The following is a 19,644-nucleotide window of genomic DNA, read 5'->3' as shown; positions in this document are numbered from 1 at the left end:
AAGAGACACCTAGAGTGCCGCTGGAGGGCCAGTAAATCTGAGTCAGACCGAGCACTGATGAGAGCCTTTATCAAAGCCTATCTCGTGGCAATACAGGTGGCGAAATGTTCTCATTTTGCCGTCCTTATTGCATCCGCTGAATCGCGCCCAGCCGCTTTGTTTAGAATAACCCGCTCCCTCTTGAAAGGGAGGGATGTGGATGACCCTTTACAAGGAAGAGCTGAGGAATTTGTTCAGTATTTAACGGATAAAGTCGCTCGGATTCGGACAGAGCTGGACTCCAATTGCACGGTACCAGCCGAGGTACCGGGGGAAGGTCTTGAGCATACTTTATGGATTGAGTTTCAACTTGCTTCTCCTGAGGAAGTGGACAAGGCCATGGGAGCGGTGAGTGCCTCCACTTGTATACTGGACCTGTGTCCCTCCTGGCTGGTCTCGACCAGCAGGGAGGTGACACGCGGCTGAATCCGGACAATAGTTAACACCTCTCTCCGGGAGGGAATCTTCCCGCCCCTCCTAAAGGATGCGGTGGTGAGACCCCTCCTGAAGAAACCGTCTCTGGACCCAGCCATTTTGAGCAACTATCGTCCAGTCTCCAACCTGCCCTTTGTTGGGAAGGTTGTTGAGAAATTGGTGGCCTCTCAACTCCGATGGTCCTTGGATGAAACCGATTACCTAGACTCCTTTCAGTCGGGTTTCAGGCCTAGTTACAGCACGGAAACTGCTTTGGTCACGCTGACCGATGATCTCTGGCGAGCCAGGGATAGGGGTTACCTCTCTATCCTTGTGCTCCTTGACCTCTCAGCGGCCTTCGATACCATCGACCATGGTATCCTTCTGCGATGGTTGCGAGAGGTGGGAGTGGGAGGCACCCTCCTTCGATGGTTCTCCTCCTACCTCTCGGACAGGTCGCAGTTGGTGTTGGTCGGAGGACAGAGATCGACCCAAAGGCCCCTCAACTACGGGGTGCCGCAGGGTTTGGTCCTGTCCCTCCTCCTATTTAACATCTACATGAAGCTGCTGGGTGAGATCATACGCCGGCACGGGATTAAGTACCACCAATACGCAGACGATACACAGTTGTATCTGTCTGCCCCATGCCAACTCAGCGAAGCAGTAGAAGTGATGTGCCAGTGCCTGGAGGCTGTTAGGGTCTGGATGGGAGCAAACAAGTTGGCACTCAATCCAGACAAGACCGAGTGGCTTCTGATGTTCCCTCCCAAAGATTGGCCAATTATTCCATCTCTCAGGCTGGGGGGTGAAATTATACGCCCCTCAGAGAGGGTTCGCAATTTGGGAGTCCACCTGGATCCTCAGCTGACTTTAGAACACCATTTGTTGGCTGTGACCAGGGGGACATTTGCCCAGGTTCGCCTGGTGCACCAATTGCGACCTTACCTGGATCGGGAGGCCCTTCAGACAGTCACTCACACCCTTGTGACCTCAAGACTGGATTATTGTAATGCGCTCTACATGGGGCTGCCCTTGAAGAGTGTTCGAAGACTTCAGTTAGTCCAGAACGCAGCCGCGCGAGCGATTGTGGGTGCACCCAGGTACACCCACATCACACCTATCCTCCGCGAGCTGCACTGGCTACCCATTAGTCTCCGGATCCGCTTCAAGGTGCTGGTCGCTACCTATAAAGCCCTATATGGCATCGGACCTGGGTACCTGAGAGACCGCCTCCTGCTGATTACCTCCCATAGACCGATTAGATCTCCTTTGGATTCCATCCGCCAGCCAATGTCGGCTGGTGACTCCCCGGGGGAGAGCCTTCTCTGTTGCAGCTCCAGCCCTCTGGAATGACCTCCCCGTGGAGATCCGGACCCTTACTACCCTCCCGGCCTTCCGCAAAGCCACCAAGTCCTGGCTGCTCCAGCAGGCCGGGGGGCTTGTGAAACATCCAGCCCCACGGAAACTGTGAATGTTGTGTTTTTTTAAAAGTGTTGTCTTTGTCTATTTATTTCCCCTTCCCTTGTCTATTGTGAGCCGCCCGGAGTCCTTCGGGAGTGGACGGCATACAAGACAAATAAATAAATAAATAAATAAAATAAGTTGCAGCATCACACCTGATCAGGAACTCAAACTGTTCTTTATTTATTTCAAAAAGAGTCACACAAATGGAAAAGAGTTCAATGGTTCCATGATCATATAGGAAGCCTCTTTTCTAGTATGGTGCTCCAGACGGCCCACCTGCCTGCCTGCACTCCTTACCAGTGTTTAAAGTCTTCTGCCCTTCCACACAGGCGCATGGCGTGTACAATGCCTACATGACGCTCCGTGGAGCAGCTGGAGCATCGCGGAGTGTTGTGGAGATGCTAGAATGCATGCACGTGCAGCACGTGTGTGCGGGTGCGCTGTGCGCGTCCATGAGGATGACACCGGCCCCGTTCCAATTGTACCGGTTGGAACGGGATTTGCAACCCACTATTGGTTCATAGCCTGCTGTTGTTTTGCAAGTTGCAGCAACTTAAGAGGTGTTTAAGAGCAGCTGATTTGAGACATGTTCTTGTATGAGAAGAACCCTTTCTTTTTTTCTCTTGATTTTGATAAATGTTTAATTTTAAATTTTGATAGCATTCATCAAAATGAAATCCAAATTTCAAAAGTTATACAAAAGCAAGCAAGCTCATTCTTTTGGTATAATATTTTGCTGTAATTCCCATACCTCAGTATGATGAACTGATTTAATTGTACAAAATTGCAAGGGTCTGATTTATATGACACCCCACCCTTCTATTCAGTTATGTCCTAGTCTTGGAGACAATTTTAGTATTTTTTTTTTAGTATTTTATTAAGATTTATAGGCCGCCCTTTTCCCTGAGGGGACTCAGGGTGGCTTACAATCATAGGGAAGGGGGTGAAATGCAAAAACAAACAATATGTGAATAAAATAAAATGATAAAAACACAACTTGCATTCAACACTCAACACTCGGGCGGGGTGAAATTGGAAACCTATCCCCAGGCCTGTTGGGATAGCCAGGTCTTAAGGGCTGTGCGGAAGGCCTGGACGGTGGTGAGGGTGCGTATCTCGACGGGGAGGTCGTTCCACAGGGTCGGAGCTGCAACAGAAAAGGCTCTCCTCCGTGTAGTCGCCAGTCAGCATTGACTGGCGGATGGAATTCGGAGGAGGCCCAGTCTGTGCGATCTAATCGGTCGAAGGGAGGTAATCGGCAGAAGGCGGTCTCTCAAGTACTCAGATCCACTACCATGGAGTGCTTTGAAGGTGGTCATCAAGTTCCTGTTCAAGTTCTTCAGAAGTGGTTTGCCGTTGTTTCCTTCCTAGGGCTGAGAGAAAGTGTCTGGTCCAAGGTCTGCCAACTGGCTTCATAGTGAAAGTGGGAGTAAAATCCATGATCTTCTGGTTTCTAGCCTGATGCCTTAATACACCAAACATTTAATTATTAAAATTTGAAACCATTAGATTTATTAATGGAGTGGAAGAGAAACCATACAAATTACTGTTATCATGTTTTAGAGCAGGAGTGTCAAACTTGCAGCCTGCGGGCCAGATGTGCCACGCACTGGCCATGCCCACCCTGGTTTAGCAAAGGGAGGAAAAGTCACGATACATCATGTGACGATGTGACGACGTGAGTTTTATACCACTGTTTTAGAAGTCACCATATTGCATGACCTTTTTTACTGATCTCAGCAGAAGTTCTGAGAAATTATACTTTTTCTAATGTTAGTTCAACCAGTTATTAATTTCAGATTTATTCAATGGAAATAAAATTATAAAATTATCACTCTTGGGAGCACACTGATACTTATTATTTAAACCAGAATTATTTTAATACAGATTTGATATGACTAATTCATGTTTTTAATAGTTAAAGAAATTAAATTTATACAGCGTGTTACATCGTAGATATATTGGATGCTAAGATGAGAAGAGAATAAATTATTTAGAAAGTAATATTAATTTGAATTTGTCAAGCATATTGGATAAACAATTTATGGAGTAATGAAAAGATCCTTAATGTGAAATCTCATTTTTCTAGTATAGGTTTTGACCAAGCCACGTTTATATAACAAGGTTTCAGAATTGCACTTTTTCCTCCTTAATTAATACAGTATAGGGAAAAAAATGAAAAAAACAAACAAACCCTTAAGCCACATATGCAATTTTTAGTTAAAACGCAATGACTGAAAGATTCTATAGTCAACATTTTGCATAAGGGGATATGGGGATGTGATACTCTACTTTTAGCCTATTATTTAAAATGATACTATTCCAGGAATACGGGTTTTTAAAGTTGCAGCACCATAACGCTAACCTATATAGTAGGGCTCACCATTCACAACATCTTGATATCATAAACTTGGAAATCTGCCCTAAATAATACAATTTAATTAAGTTTAAATTAAAACCCTTAAGGAATACAGTAGTTTGGGAATGTAAGGGACAAATATAGAAGAAAAATTCAATATAAAGAATTCCCTTTGAGCTGGATAATACTTCTTGATAATAAAAGGTTAGAAAATTTGCTCCTGGCTGCATTACTCAGAGAACTGACAATATAAAGAGAAATAGCTTGATGGGTATCCCCTTGAGTGTGGATGATAGTGAAAGTATGAGTTAGAGATTATTGGGTTTTTTCTTTCCATTTCCTCTTTGTTTTAATATTGCTAATGGGGTATATAGTTAATTAAAACAATATTAAATAACAGTATCCCTTACCTAATTAACAGGTATTAGTTGGAATCCTAAATTTACTAGCCAGACTTGTGTTAGAATTGGGCTGATATAATATAGATTTGTTCTCAGTGTTTCATCTAAATGAGCATACATTTAAAAATAGGGAATAATCCATAAATCAAAATATGTATAAAAAAATCAATAGCATTACATGCTTAAGTCTCAGGCAACTACTGGCTTTGTGCAAGCATGACATTGAAGCAGGAAATTGTGAACCTATTTTTTGAGGGCTGTAGATATGTGTGCTATTTGAAGCAAGTTCTGTTTGGTTTTTGTTTTCATTGCTGATTTTAATTAGTTGTTTTCTTCCTATACTAAAGGTGTGTTCGTAGAAATAGATATAAAGCTAAAAGATATAACCTCAAATTTTCCCTGACTGGACAGTCTGTACAGCCTAGCATGTGAATTTGTCAGGGCTCCATGGATACAAATATTGATCCCAGATAAATGGATTCTGGGCATTCTTTTCTATTGTGCCTAAAGAAGTCAAGCTTTTATAGACAGAGCATAAAAATTTTTGTTCAGCTCTAATGTACAGAACAGTTTAACAACTCTGGTCTAATTCATGAGTTGTTAAACTGTCGTGTACATTAGAGCTAAGCAAAACCTTCTTCCTGCTCTGCCTAGAAAAGCTTGACTTGTTAGATAACCATTGGAAGTTGGTGGATAATTGGAGTGGAGATAGTTTAGCTATCTAGCTAATTTTATATAGGACCTATAGACTTTTCTGAAAGAGATAACACTCTAAATGATGAATGTCTGCTCCCGGTTGTTGCTGTAAGTTGTTGTATTCTTTTTTACACCACTAGGTATAGCAATACTAGTCTGAAATTCAGAGTTTTTCATAGAAGGTAGTATGCTAAGTTCCCCATTGACATATTTGAATTTCACCACCCCCCATCCAATCAGATAATTGTGAAATTATTCCTAAAGAAACTTATTTGGCATTCACGTTATTATAATTTTAGTGTTCTTCACCTATTTTTAATCTATCACATTGTGGATTTTAAAAAAAGAATTATTAGGAGAATAATACAATTTAGACACACTGAATATTATAGTCTGCTGTTTTAATTTTATTGCAATTTTACTTAGATTTTTATTAGTTTTACTTCTGGCATAGTAAGTAAAATGATTAGCAGAAACCCTTCCAATAAACAAATGCAAATAACTGTTGTTTTCATTCATCACAATACTTCAGGAAATTCTGATTATGTAATACTGAGTAGCTGGCATATGTTTATTATTTTTGTTTGGTGTTCTTAAAATTATCTTTTCCAAACTATGAAGTCAAATTTACATGTTGTGTAAAACATTCTCAACTCTAAATTATTTTTTTATGTGTTACAATTGCAGTTGTTTCTTGTCACTGCTACTGGTTGCTGCTGTGGTCTGGAAAATCAAGCAAACCTGTTGGGCTTCTCGACGGAGAGAGGTATGAATATTATTTTTACTTTTTTTTCTCCTTTACTCAGAGAGAATTCTAAACAGGCAATCTGCTTCTCATGCTTGTGAAATTTCTTTCCCGTGGAAGATTTTTTTAAAAACACCAGAACATCACATTTTCTTTGCATATAAAAATATAGTTAGTTTGATGTATGCTAGACTCTTTAAAAATATCATTCCTAATTTTGAATTGTTCATTTTAAATTGTGCCCAGCCATTTATCAGTTGACAAATATCTGCTAATTTGAAATGCTTTAAAAAAAAGATCTTAGACACTTTAAGGATATAGAACCACTTGTTTTTTTTTTTTACTTTTAGTCTGGGTTTATTTCAAATGTATGATTTATTAAATATGTGGTGATGGAATTTGAAATTCCCTTGTTAAAAAAAGCTGTTTGAGTTTAAGCTTTTGTGTAGCTGTATATTTTTGTATATACTGTATTCTCTTTTCATATAAGTAGAATGGACTGGGTTCAATGGACTCACCTCTGTCTCACCATCCCCTTTGAATTTATCCCTGCCCTTAACAACATTTCATGAAAACAGAAAACTTGACAGAGATTATTAATTCATCATACACTTTAGATATCGCAGAAGATTCAAAATTATACATGAAGTATATAATTCCTTCCAACTCCCACCAAGGTGGAATGAACCAGGTAATAAAGGTGATCACGTCACACAATTTCAAAGGATTAACCAGTGACATCATCACCAGTGCCCGTGTGTGTGTGTCCGATTGGACTTCCTTCCATGTCTACGTTAATATGCCCATTGAAATGGTACATATTTATCTTCTCAAGTTAGCTTACTTTCAAACTGCTAGTGGGCAGGAGCTAGAGCAAATGATGGGAGCTCATCCCATCACACAACAGACTTGTTCGGATATTAAAGTTATATGCATATCTTTTTATGATGGTAATCACATTTTTCATTTTTCTAAATTTTTATTTATCTGACATTCTTCATTGTGTCAGTTGTCCCATTCTAGTCTTTACGATTCTATTTTTTCATTGTGAAGTTAATTCTCTAAAAAAAACCTTTTTTTTCTTCATAGAGAGCTACAGGTAGTCCTCAACATATAGCCATAATGGAGCCTCTCCATTGCAATTCTATGTCCTGATGGTTATAAAAAAGGTCAATCATGTGACTGACCTGATTTTATGACTTTTTGTTGTGTGGTATAGGTTAAGTGACTACAGTGGTTATAAAATGAACAAGAGGTTTGCTGTGAGAATGGTTTTGCCATCAAAACTGCTATAAAATGTGGGATGCTGAAAATGGCCACAATGCCATTGTGTTGCTGGGCACTCAAACTTTGGTTATGTGACTATGAATGGGGCCTGATATTTGAAAATTTGGATTGAGGTCATAAGCAATCAGTCGCAAATTGAGGACTACCTGTATTCCTTTTTTGGACTTTCTGACAAAACAACAACTTTCAGAAAGAAGGTAAGCTAAGAAAAGAATGACGATTCTCACAAGGAATGGGTTACACTTTTTGTGGTGACGGGTAATAGAAGATACAAAATATTTATTTCTTCGACCGGGTGCAGTAGGAAAACACTTTAAGTGTTGATAGATACTTTTAACAGCATTTAGCACCAGTTACATATAATCAGAATAAAATTGTGCTAATAATTAATTATAATAGACTACAAAAATGTTTTACTTTATGATTTATCTATTTTTATGCCTTTGAAGAGACGTATCTTTAAATTAATATATTCTATACCCTTTTTGTAATATTTCTGGTAATGTGTAATTACTGTAGAAGGGTAATGGTGATAATGTAATTTAGCCATTATCTTAATTACTTTAACTAGGCCTATTTATAATCTTAATAGAGAGAAATTAATAGTATTTTGGATTCTTGAAGAAAATATTTAATCTCAAGATAATTGATTCACAAATGATATACATTGATGTACCATCAAGGTCTAGCACTGCTTAATAAACTTTGAACAAATATTACACTATAAAAGTTGATGCTTTAAAAGCTTACTCATTCAGGGATTCAGCCTTCTCAAAGATTCAAGTGGAAGATAACCTGCAAGCTGATTGGTGGACAAGACAATATTGTTTTCTTCTGATACCTGGTAATCATATGTTAAACTTAAAGCAAACTAGTTACAACTTTATGAACAATCCCCATCCCAACCTTTGGACAGATTATGTACACATAATTTATGAAACTATTACTCTTGTGTGATCTTTGGAAACACTTCAGCTTCAAGATGTAACTTTGGTTGCTATATGTGGTTATTATCTGTCAGTATATCTAGCAAGAACATACACACACAAACATTTCTATTTAATGGTACATCTTTTGGAAAAGGACTCAATAATAACTGTGGTCACTCAGTTTAATACTACTACTTGTACCATTACTAAGGTTTGTAACTCCTGAGCCTGAAGAATTTTAACATGGGTGCCCAAATATTTTAAATACAAATAATCTGACTTTATTGTCTTGCTTAAAATTTATATGGTTCTGATATGATAATAAACTTAATTGAAATTTTAGTTAACCCTAATTAGTGTACAGCTATATTAGATAAAAAGAACCATTCAACATTGCTATTTATTGTATGTAAAAGACTAAAGCAATAGTTGTGGAGAAAATAATAATCCATGGAGTCTGTTTAGTCCTCCATCAGTTCTACACCACTACAGTATAAAAACTCCAAGACATACTTGTACTAATTTATAATAGAATAAATGAAGAGAATTATTAAATGAGAAAAAGTGGGCAAAAATGAAATTGAAAATATTCGGGTCAATCTAGCAGGCATATTAAGTCTAACATGTAAAAATATGCTTCATATACATATGGAGACACATACTGTTAAAAGCAAGGGTAATGTAGCTGGGATTGGGCTGCCTAGACATATATATCAGAAATGTGTTATATAATAGGAAACAGGTTAATAAATGGTTCATTTTAGTTTAAAGACAAGTGCTACAGCAGGCAGTCTTCTTGCTTCACAAAAAGTGTTTTTTCCTGAATCCGATTCAGGGAATTTTCAGATGCAAACTCTTCATTTTATTGCATGCCCTTTATTGCATGCAATAAGTAGGCAGATATCCAGAAACCGAGTGTTTACTATTGTAAAATTGAAAATTGTATGTGTTGTTATTCAGTATTGCAGAGACACAAGATTCACATTTTTCATAATGATAAATTCAATAGTTTGAAAAAGTAAAAAGTTGAGGTAAGGTCTTTTTGGTTGCTATTTTGCTTTCTGCTTGATTTTTGATAAATCAAGCATACTTATATACTGGAAAGAATAGATTGTTTTTAATTAATGGAAATTGTGAATTGTAGTGTTTTGTTCCTCAACAGTACAAACACTAATATCTACTCACTATTTTTGATAAATTTATATTTATATAATTTTAAATCATATACACATTTTAAAAATAATTTATTGCAGAAACCGTTCATTTCAATATAACACAATATCAGTGACAACATTAGACAAAAATGGCTAGAAGGAAAAGACAGGGTAAAGTAATTTTTTATGGTCAAACTTTGTTGTATGTATTAAATTTACCAAATAAATATTTGGCAGCTTTTATTTTACATTAATGCTCTGACTTTTATAGATATTTACTGCAAAATAATTGACACTGATTTTAAGAGACAGTATTGCAATTTTAATTATTATTTAACATGTCTCACTGTTTGGTACTGAAAACTGACCTATTATACTCTAATGGACAATTCCGCATTGCCATTTTTTTTTAACCTTTTAAAGGAAATTTTTAAAAAACCCTTGCAATCTGCTTGCATTTTTAGAACCTTGATTAATTAGACATCATCCATTTGATAAAACTAGTGTGCTACTTGATGGAGTAATATGTTGGGAAACATAGACGAGTACAAATTTTTCAAAAGTGGGGGAACCATGTGGTTATGCACTATTTAAGACATGTTGACTGAATGCTGAGCTAAAGCTAAGAGCCAAACCAATTGACATAGATGGATTATATCCCTTGTCATGTGCTACTGGAGGCAATAAAGTTTTTTTAGTGGGCATTTAACATCTGACCTTTTAGAGAAAATTAAAAAATGAGAAATTGAGAGTTTTTAGATGATGGTTCCTGATAGATGTTTTTTCCTTTGATATTATTGGACAGTTTTCTGTTTTATTATTTTGACTACATTGCTGAAAATGTTTAATATGCTCCTCTCCTGCAATTAGAGTTATTTTTATAAGATGGGTTTTTGTTAAATCTCAACTGAAGGTGCCTTTGATTTTGAATGGCTGGTATTATGATAACCAGAAAATAGCATCTATAAATGCGTGTAGCCATAATCGTAGCTGGCAGCAATGTATTGTTATATGGAGTCTGTGTTCTGCATTTTTAATATATGTTTCTGGCAAGGTAATATGACTGTAACTATGTGAAACTAATGGTAATTGGTGTTCTTCATACAATTTACAGATCTGCAGATATATCCAGTTGACAGATTAAAAAAATATAGTGCTTTTGGTTCATTTCTTAAGAATGTTGATTCAAAATTCTTCTGTGAAAGAAAACAATAAATAGTTTTATTTGGAGAATCTTTGATTTTTCTTTTATATATATTTCTTATTTTATAACAATAATAGATAACAATAACCATAAAACCACAGCTTAGTTGCCAGAACCCAATTGAAATTTATCTTCTCAAATAACACACTGGAAAAAAATATGAGACTCATAAAAATAAAAAGTTTTGAAAATAGTTAACTGAGATTTATTATACAAAGATAATGACAACTTTAGTTACATAATTGCTACGTTTCCAGCCAGACCTGTAATAATATTTTTTCATTTGTTTATTCCATGCTGTTTAGAGAAATCTTATTTTTTTTTAATATGGCATTCCATGAATCTATTGGGAAAAATAATAATATTGATCAAGAAAAATGCAATCCTTGCATTTTTTTTTGCATATGTGTCAGTACTTAATTATGAAGTGCTACTTGCATCTAAAGGATTGGAGCTTAATATTTTCTACTGAAGTAGTTTTCAGACTGTTGACCTGAACATTCATATAAAGTATTTTCTTTTAGATAAAGATTTCATTACATTTAAAAGTACTATTAGATAAGGAAACATTGACTTCTTATTCTAACATTTTAGGATGTTTTTCTTTGAAGAGGCTTAATTAAAGGTGAAATGGATTTAAAACACTTTCTATGATGCATTTAATATACTGCTATATTATTTGACAGTATGTTTACATATTTGAAGGTTCTTCTTGAATATTATACCCAGGCAATTTCTATTTTGGAAACGCTGCTTCTAATATTATTTTGAAACTTGTTGGTATAGACTGGTAATTAATTATGAATAATTTCTGATTTTACATTCTTACATTTCCTAAGTTGTCTTAATATCAATATTCTCCCCCCCAGAAGAATAACTATTTATCTTACAATTTTAAATAAGGAACAAAATTATACAATTATATGAACATAAGGAAATAGGCAGCCAAACAATTTAGCAAAGCTATTTATTGGGCATATTGCTAGATGTTCATCACTAATTCCCCAGGTATTGGATATGAAACACTCCCGTGCACAAAGTAATATTTATAAAATGTTGAAGTTTTTCACTGTATTTCTTCAGTCTTGCTGTTTCCACTTTTAATCTCTTCCCAACCTTCATATTTTAGCTTCAACAGCCTGTTGTTTTCACTATAGTCAAACAGAGATTCCATGGATAACCAAGGGAAATGTGCCAAAATCAATATTCTGCTTCTTTCAGTCTCCCCATTGCTATTCTTTCCTTTTCATGTTAAGGTAACAAAAATGACCAATACTGATCAATATACTACCACAATAGCCAAGCATGAGATCATTGATTGTGGCTTTTCAGCTGCAAGGAAGAAGAACCAGAGATCTGGGAGGTGGAAATTGTCACCAATGAAAAACTGGCTTGCCTCCTAACATCAAGTAGCTCAGAAAATGTTTTTTTAAATTTGAAATTTGAAGCAGTACATGTAAAAAAAAATCAACAATGACAGTAGCTAGTGTCATTGGATGGCAAAAGAGGGAAAGAGCTGTGCTGTGGGAATAGAGAAGATGACTAGTACAACTCAGGGCCGGATGCGTCACGTGCTGGCCATGCCCACACCTGGTTTAGCGAAGGGAGGAGAAAGTTCCGATATGTCACATGATACTGCCGTGATTATGTGAGTTTGACATCCCTTGTTTAACTTATTAATATAATTATATTGAATTATATTACTGTTATACTTTTAATCTTCTCTATTTCAGCTTGTTCTCTTCCAAGTAATTTTAGATCTGTAAGGTACAAGGAACCAGAATAACACTGTGCGATGAACAGAATTGCTTCTTTGTTTTTGTATGCCTATTTACAAGAATCTTGCCTTGACTGACTACACTCTCTTGGAAATGGCTGCATAAATGTGTCAGGAATTCCTGGGGCAGGATCTGTGTTGAGTGTAGCCTCCATCACTTCCTTTGCTGCAAAACCTCCCTTACTCACCAAATCTTTTTCACTCCTCCCACCACTTTAACTGTAGATTCCACCATCTATTCTTGCTTTTTGAACCTTCTCCTCCAAACCAATCACATTTCAACCAAAACTGTTCTTTGAAACATTGATTCTTGAACCACCTCTTCCTATTACTCAGACTATTCTGCTAGCTTCTAGTGTTATGGTTAAAAGAGGCTTAAAATGTTAACAGCTAAAGCTTAGATGACATGAAACATTGTGATTTGTCTACATATTTGGACTTTCTCTGAAATAATTTTTGATTTAGAGTTTTATAATAAAGGTGGAAAAACATAAAAATATGATCCCAGATCTTGGTACTGTTGTTATATACAGAATTAATTTATAATCATTGCAGCTATGCTTTTATTAATGTTTTTAATTTAAAAAGTATGCTACTAGCCAACAGTGACCTAATGGCAAACCAATAGAGAAGACACATTCTGTAATATATGTGTAAAACAAGGAAAACAAATATAATGGAGTAATATGAATTTCAAGCAGATACATACAAAAATACTCTTGTACCATTCTGCATAGCTTTTTTAGTTATTGAAAAATATATGCTTGAGGAACAATTTTATACAGTACATGACCTGTGTTTGATGAAAAGTTGTAAGGGCATGCTTTATTCCTTTACCCTCCTTTTATTTTTGATGAGAATAAAATTAAAATTTATTTTATGCCCTTAGTAAAAAGTTTAGCAAAGCATTTTATAGCCACCTGACCATCTGTCTGGCTTAAATGGTGATTATTATCTGGAATGTTCTTTTTCAGACTTGATATACATTCTTATTCTATTATTCAAAAGAACTATCCTTGCCCTAGATAACTTGCAATTCCTTTTCAACTTTGTTTATGCCTGAATTAGGCACTATTGTTCAGTTTTTAAAAAGAATAAAGGGGAAATGGATGACTTCTTAATGAAACAACTATTTACAATTAAAATAACTCTGCTATCTACTAAATATACCACCCTCCTCAAATTGCCAGAGCCAGGTTTTAAGTGATTTTGAATAAGCTGGCAGTGAAGACAACTTGCTGATATTAAACTCTTCTTTCACTTCATGCCAGTGGCAATATCATTCCCATGATTATTTTGGAAGGAAGGAAGCCTTCAGGGTTTTGCATAAGCTCTCATAAAGTTCACCCCAGTTTCATTTTGATTTCCTATTTCAGTTTTAATTAATGCTACCATAAAAAGAGAATTTGTTTTGTTTGTTGTGTACTCCAAGGAATGGTTATTAGTCAGGGAGGCACAGTGGCTATCCATTGAATCTTTTTAACAGTTTTGCTTGCCAAATTATAAAACTCTGAATAGATGATCAAAATGCATGCATAGTAATCATATAAAACTATTCATCTACTGATTGAGATATGTGATAATATATGAAAAGCATAATCATTTCATTTTCCTGCTATGAATTTGCATTTTTCCTTGAAGTCTGTTTGACATAAAAATTATCAGTTATGTCTTCCAGATAGAATTGAGTGATTCCCAATTTTTGCCTTGTCTGAAGTAAAACATATGCAAAATCAGAAATAACATGCTCAATCTTCTAAATTTTGCAGTTGCCCAGAATTATTAAGGTCATTATTTTAAACATATAAGAAGATACAAAATTCATTGCAAAAAACATCAAGTGGACAAAAAAATAAAATTTGAATAAAATGACTAATTCTATTGTAGTCTAATTATGAAGCATAGAAATAGGTTATTATGAAATTTTCCAAATATGTCATTTAATTACGTTGTGAGGTTTCTTGACTTTCACTGTTCTAAGTGGAACAGTGTCAGTTTTACCCACAGAGTGCCTTTTAATATATTTTTTGGAATTTTATTTTGGCATTTTTTCTGTTTGTCCTTTAAACACCTGATTTGGGATAAGCTCAGTTTTTACCATTCATTATACATTAAAGCAGGAAAATAGATTTCAATGAATAATTATCTCCCCACTTTCCTAAACTTTTTATTATTTTAACATTTATTAAGATGACATGCTAATCCAAACATAGCAGACTGAGTGTTTTACAAATTATATAATATTATATTATATATAATATTCATGCTATTTCATGTAGTAAAATATATTTTAATTTGTCCCATTCACCTTATTGATTGAACATTTCATGCTGCTATTATAGTTTTCAGTAGACACAGAAAAACTGTATGGTAGATGAAGGAGTCTATGGGACACTACCATATATTATCTTGGTATTAAGAACTTGTTGCATGCACACACAAAAACACTAGCTAGTATATCTTTTAAGGTTATTTGTCTTCCCAAATGACAGGGTTATTTTGTGTATAATGGAATATTTTGGACTGGTATATATTTTAGCACTGCATTTTGTGTGTGCGCACACACACATACTATCTCATACACACATACACATATATAAGTATAAGCAATTTCTATTGCATACATGTTTCTTTTTTTGCATTTCTAAAATTAGCACCAATCAATTAATAATTGCAACCTAATTAAAAGTTGTTTGTACAACTTTTGTTGTTGAAAACATGCTTCTGAGAAACAATTGTATTTAACCCTTTAAATTGCCTATAATATGCACATGACATAGGTTTATATGATATGAAACTGTTATACCTTAATGAAGAGTTCTTTTTCTGAGGATTTTCTATACAAAATAGTTCTTGGGATATTGTTTTATTTGAACAAAATCACATCTGATAGATTCATTTATCAGCATGTTTACATTCACTTCTAAATAAATTTCACATTTGCCCAAGTTTCCAAGTTTCTTTAAAGCTATAAAATATATCATGACAGTACATGCACTGGCTTCTTATGTGTTCAACATAAAGATTGTATATGTCTCTTTTAATATATACACTATATATCCATATATAAAATTACTACTTTCAGATTTATAGTGCAATTCATGGACACTTCTTAAACTGTGAGAAAAATAATGGATCACTTAGTTACAAGTTTAGTGAACAGTTTGAAGAAGAACCCATATATCTAAAAGAAACTGGATGACACAAAATCTTTCTTTAGACACTTTGAAGATTATCTTGCTGTTTTCTTATGTTTATCCTATATACCTTCTTGACAACACATCTGTCAATTTTTGTGTAACTGGGATCTCCAGCCCTGACTTCCTCTGCACTTCATTCTCAAATGTGATTTGAAAACTTTAACTATCAACTCAAACTCTCTTGACAAATATTCACCTGCAGGAATGTCCTTATGTTGGGAATGGTCAAAATAATAAATATGGTTACCAAAAACACAGAATCAAAAATCTGTAAAATTTCTGACTGTGTGAAAATCATTTAACTATGTGAAAACTGACTCTTACAGTGATGACCATAATAACCCAGGAAAATATGTAGCTTCTTGAATGTATAGTACAACATGCATTCTGAAGCATCTTTCCCTTCCATTCCCAACTTTCTGTTCCCAAACTCTGTGCTTCCCTAGTAATGAGTCAGTGCATATTGAATAGAGAGTGGGCGTCAGTATAAAAACACTATTTGGAAGTGTTTTGGACATATAGAAAGAATGACTGGGAATCAAGTCATAGAGCAAATGTAGAATAAAATGTCTGAGTCAAGAAAAAAGGGAAGGGAAAGAAAATTAGGACTGGACTGAATTGGTGAGATCTTAGGGTTCTTAGAGAGGAGTTAGGATTTAAGAATCAAAAGCAATCCATGAATTAGTGTCTGGACGTAAAAATAAGGATAGATTGCAGCAATATGAAGGACAGAAAAGCTCAATTTCTTTTCTTTCTCTTACATCATGCCATTAATTTACTTGCTTATTATTACTTATTCCTTTTTTGAGTTTTGCTTCATTCATTCATTCATGCATGCACGCACGCATGCATGCATTCATTCATTATCAAGTTTAACAAGTTTAAAAGCCTGCCCTCTCATGCAAAAACAACTTTGACAGTGTACAATAAAACTATAAAACAGGTAACATCTATACTATTATTTTTTTTAAAAAAGATAGAACAGTAGATATTAGCAACAATGGAATCACTTCAGTAAGCCCTGGGGCTGATGACACAGCCAGTGTTTGAGGCACTTCTGAAAATGAACAGGGTTTGAATTAGCTTTACTTGGTGGTGGGGAATGTTCCACAAGATGGATGTTACAGAAAGCACAGTTGCTTTCCACAAACAGGAATAGTATAGTGTGTAGTATCAGAGGTGGTATTCAACAGTTTCTGACGAGTTCTGGAGAACCAACAGTGAAAATTTTGAGTAGTTTGGACAACAGGTAAATATCATGTCTGACTGGCCCTCCTCCATCTATTCTCTGCCTCCTGAGTCCCAGCTGATTGGGAGGAAATGGGGTTTTTGCAGTAACCTTCCCCTGGAGTAGGGAGGGAATGGAGATCTTATCCTCCGCCTGCCATGTTCACCAAGCCACACCCACCAAGCCATGCCATGCCAACCAAGCCAAAATCCACAGAACTGGTAGTAATTTTTTTAAAATCCGGCTACTGGGTAGTATGTATATATTTATGGATGGCAAAAAATCAGTAACATTGCTAGAGATGTAAAATAACCAGATGCTATAACGCCTTGGTAAGGGCACACTTGGAATATGCATTCAATTTAGGTTGCCATGATGTAAAAAAGATGTGGAGACTCCAGAAAGAGTGCAGAGAAGAGCAACAAAGATGATTAGGGGACTGGAGGCTAAAACATATGAAGAAAGGTTGCAGGAACTGGGTATGTCTAGTTTAATGAAAAGAAGGACTATGAGAGACATGATATCAGTGTTCTGATATCTCAGGGGTTGCCACAAAGAAGAGGGAGTCAAACTGTTGTCCAAAGTACCCGAGGTAGGACAAGAAGCAATGAGTGGAAACTAATCAAGGACAGAAGCAACTTAGAACTAAGGAGAAATTTCCTGACAGTTAGAACAATTAATCAGTGGAACACCTTGCCTCCAGAAGTTCTGAATGCTCCAACACTGGAAGTTTTTAAGAAGATGTTGGATAACCATTTGTCTGAAGTGATGGAGGATATTCTGCCTAAGCAGGGGGTTGGACTAGAAGACCCCCAAAATCCCTTCCAACTCTGTTATTCTATTATTCTACCTTTGGGGAACTCAATAAATGAGGACATTGAAGTAATAACATAAAGACTTTATTGTTGCTGCAGTGTCCTCTTTTCCTACAGAACTAGTCATGGCTGCTGTTTGGCAGGATTGTCAGGCCTTCTAGGTTCCAACCTCTCTTATCATTATGTTTTTGGACATTTATGTCCAAAAAAGCAGAGAAAATATGGTACGCAGAATCTGCAAAGGGAGAAAATGATTGCAATGCAGGCTGGTAAATTATCCTCAAGAGAACTCCTTACATCATCCTTATACCATCTAGAGGAGCGTCTGAACGACAGTACATTGATGATTTTTCTTTATTTTTGTAAATAATTGTTTATATATTCCACTGTACTTTTTTAACCTTGAAAATATTTAAGTCTATTGTGGATTCGCTCTAGCAATTTTATCTAATTGGTAAGAGATAAAAAGCAATTTGTAGTGGTGACTAAGTCCAAAGCCGCTTAATAGAAATCTAAACTTAATGTTCACATTCAGAGATATTTTAAATCTTTAGGTTGTGCTGTTTATTATATACTTTTGAATAGTGGCTGCAATGTGACCTATTTAATATATTTATGCTTTTCAGTAGCTATTTTAAGCTTTTTTGTATGTTTAGGCTATTTTTGCTTACTGCCTTTTTCTTTTCAACGTTTCCTGTCTTGAAATCTCTTATACCAAAGCACTTATGAAAGCACAACAGCTGAGCTGCTACAGTTAAAAGAAATATAAGCCATTTATATTTTAAGTTCTTTTGATATGCCGCATTTTTGTTTATTTTATTTAATATGTATAACTCATGGAAAAGCCTCTTCTAACAGTTTCTTTGATGTCCAATGTGAGGCAGAGCCTGAAAAAAAAATAAGGGGAATCAAGGAAATGTAGTCATTGACTGAATGGCTATGCTTCAATTTGTGACAAAGCATTGCCAGTGTATGTCCATTGTAGAAACAAGAGAGAGTTAGAGTTGATACATTGGTTATATTGAGATGAATCAGGAAGTTTTAGCCCAGAAATCTGTTTCAGAATATGAAATATGCAAGTCTTAAGTCAAATGAAAACAGTTTTATATCCACAATTGTTAAATGGAGAGGTATTGGCTGTGGAAGTGCTTCAAAAACCAGTCTAAATGGTAAAAGTCTGATTTTTAAATGATTGTAATCACTTACTGCCATAGGCCATAAAAATTAAAAGGGTGTAAGTGCTGCTTCCTGACAGAGATGGAGAGATTAATTTTATATAAACATAAATTTATAAGATTAGCTGATTTATTCATGCCTGTAAATTACACTTTTGTTCTTTCTATTGAACAAGCCTATAACATTGGAGTCATTTTGTAGTTATTGTGGTATCCATTTTTTTTCTTATGGATGCAGTATGTTCTCTTTTTAGCTTCATTGTATTTTTTTTCAACTTGTCTTCAGTTCCCTGTTGGATTTGGATATGGATTTGATTGGCTTTTGTGTCTAATCCAACATGGATCTAAGAGAAACTTCAATTGCAATCCACTGGCACCAATTAGTCTTCGTCACAATGTGTTGCTATTTGGAAGCAATAGAAATTCTTAAGTAGCTCATTATTCCCATAGAACTTTTTCCTGAAATGTTTTCTGTAAATTTTTGTAATTTTGACATTGGATTGTTTCCATTGAGGTTATGTCAAACATTCTGGACTGAAATGCCTATAAATAAGTTTGGGATTTAAGAGAATCTGGCTACATGAATTCAATGACTTTGATTGTCATCCTTGATTTATCATTCTGCTCCAAGCATGACAGCTTCATGAGAGTTCATAATAGTATGGGTCATTGTGACTCATGACAAATTCGTATATAACAAAGATATGGGTGCAATCTTTGTATATTTTGTGCTATTTTGCAGTTATTACCACAGTGA

At 35.5% G+C, this 19,644-nt stretch overlaps 1 protein-coding gene across 1 annotated transcript in view; it reads left to right on the top strand.

Moving 5' to 3' along the window:
- ATRNL1 (attractin like 1) overlaps positions 1–19,644 on the top strand; it is a 520,320-nt gene that overhangs the window by 236,758 nt on the left and 263,918 nt on the right. The window contains exon 26 of the mRNA XM_032225338.1: positions 6,061–6,139. Within this exon, the coding sequence (XP_032081229.1) occupies positions 6,061–6,139 (79 nt within the window). The remainder of the gene's footprint in view (positions 1–6,060; positions 6,140–19,644) is intronic.

The sequence above is a fragment of the Thamnophis elegans genome, chromosome 10 (assembly GCF_009769535.1).
Source record: "Thamnophis elegans isolate rThaEle1 chromosome 10, rThaEle1.pri, whole genome shotgun sequence".
Taxonomy (NCBI): Eukaryota; Metazoa; Chordata; class Lepidosauria; order Squamata; family Colubridae; genus Thamnophis; species Thamnophis elegans.
The sequence above is the reverse complement of the archived record's forward strand: the minus strand, read 5'-3'. Positions and strand labels throughout refer to the sequence as shown.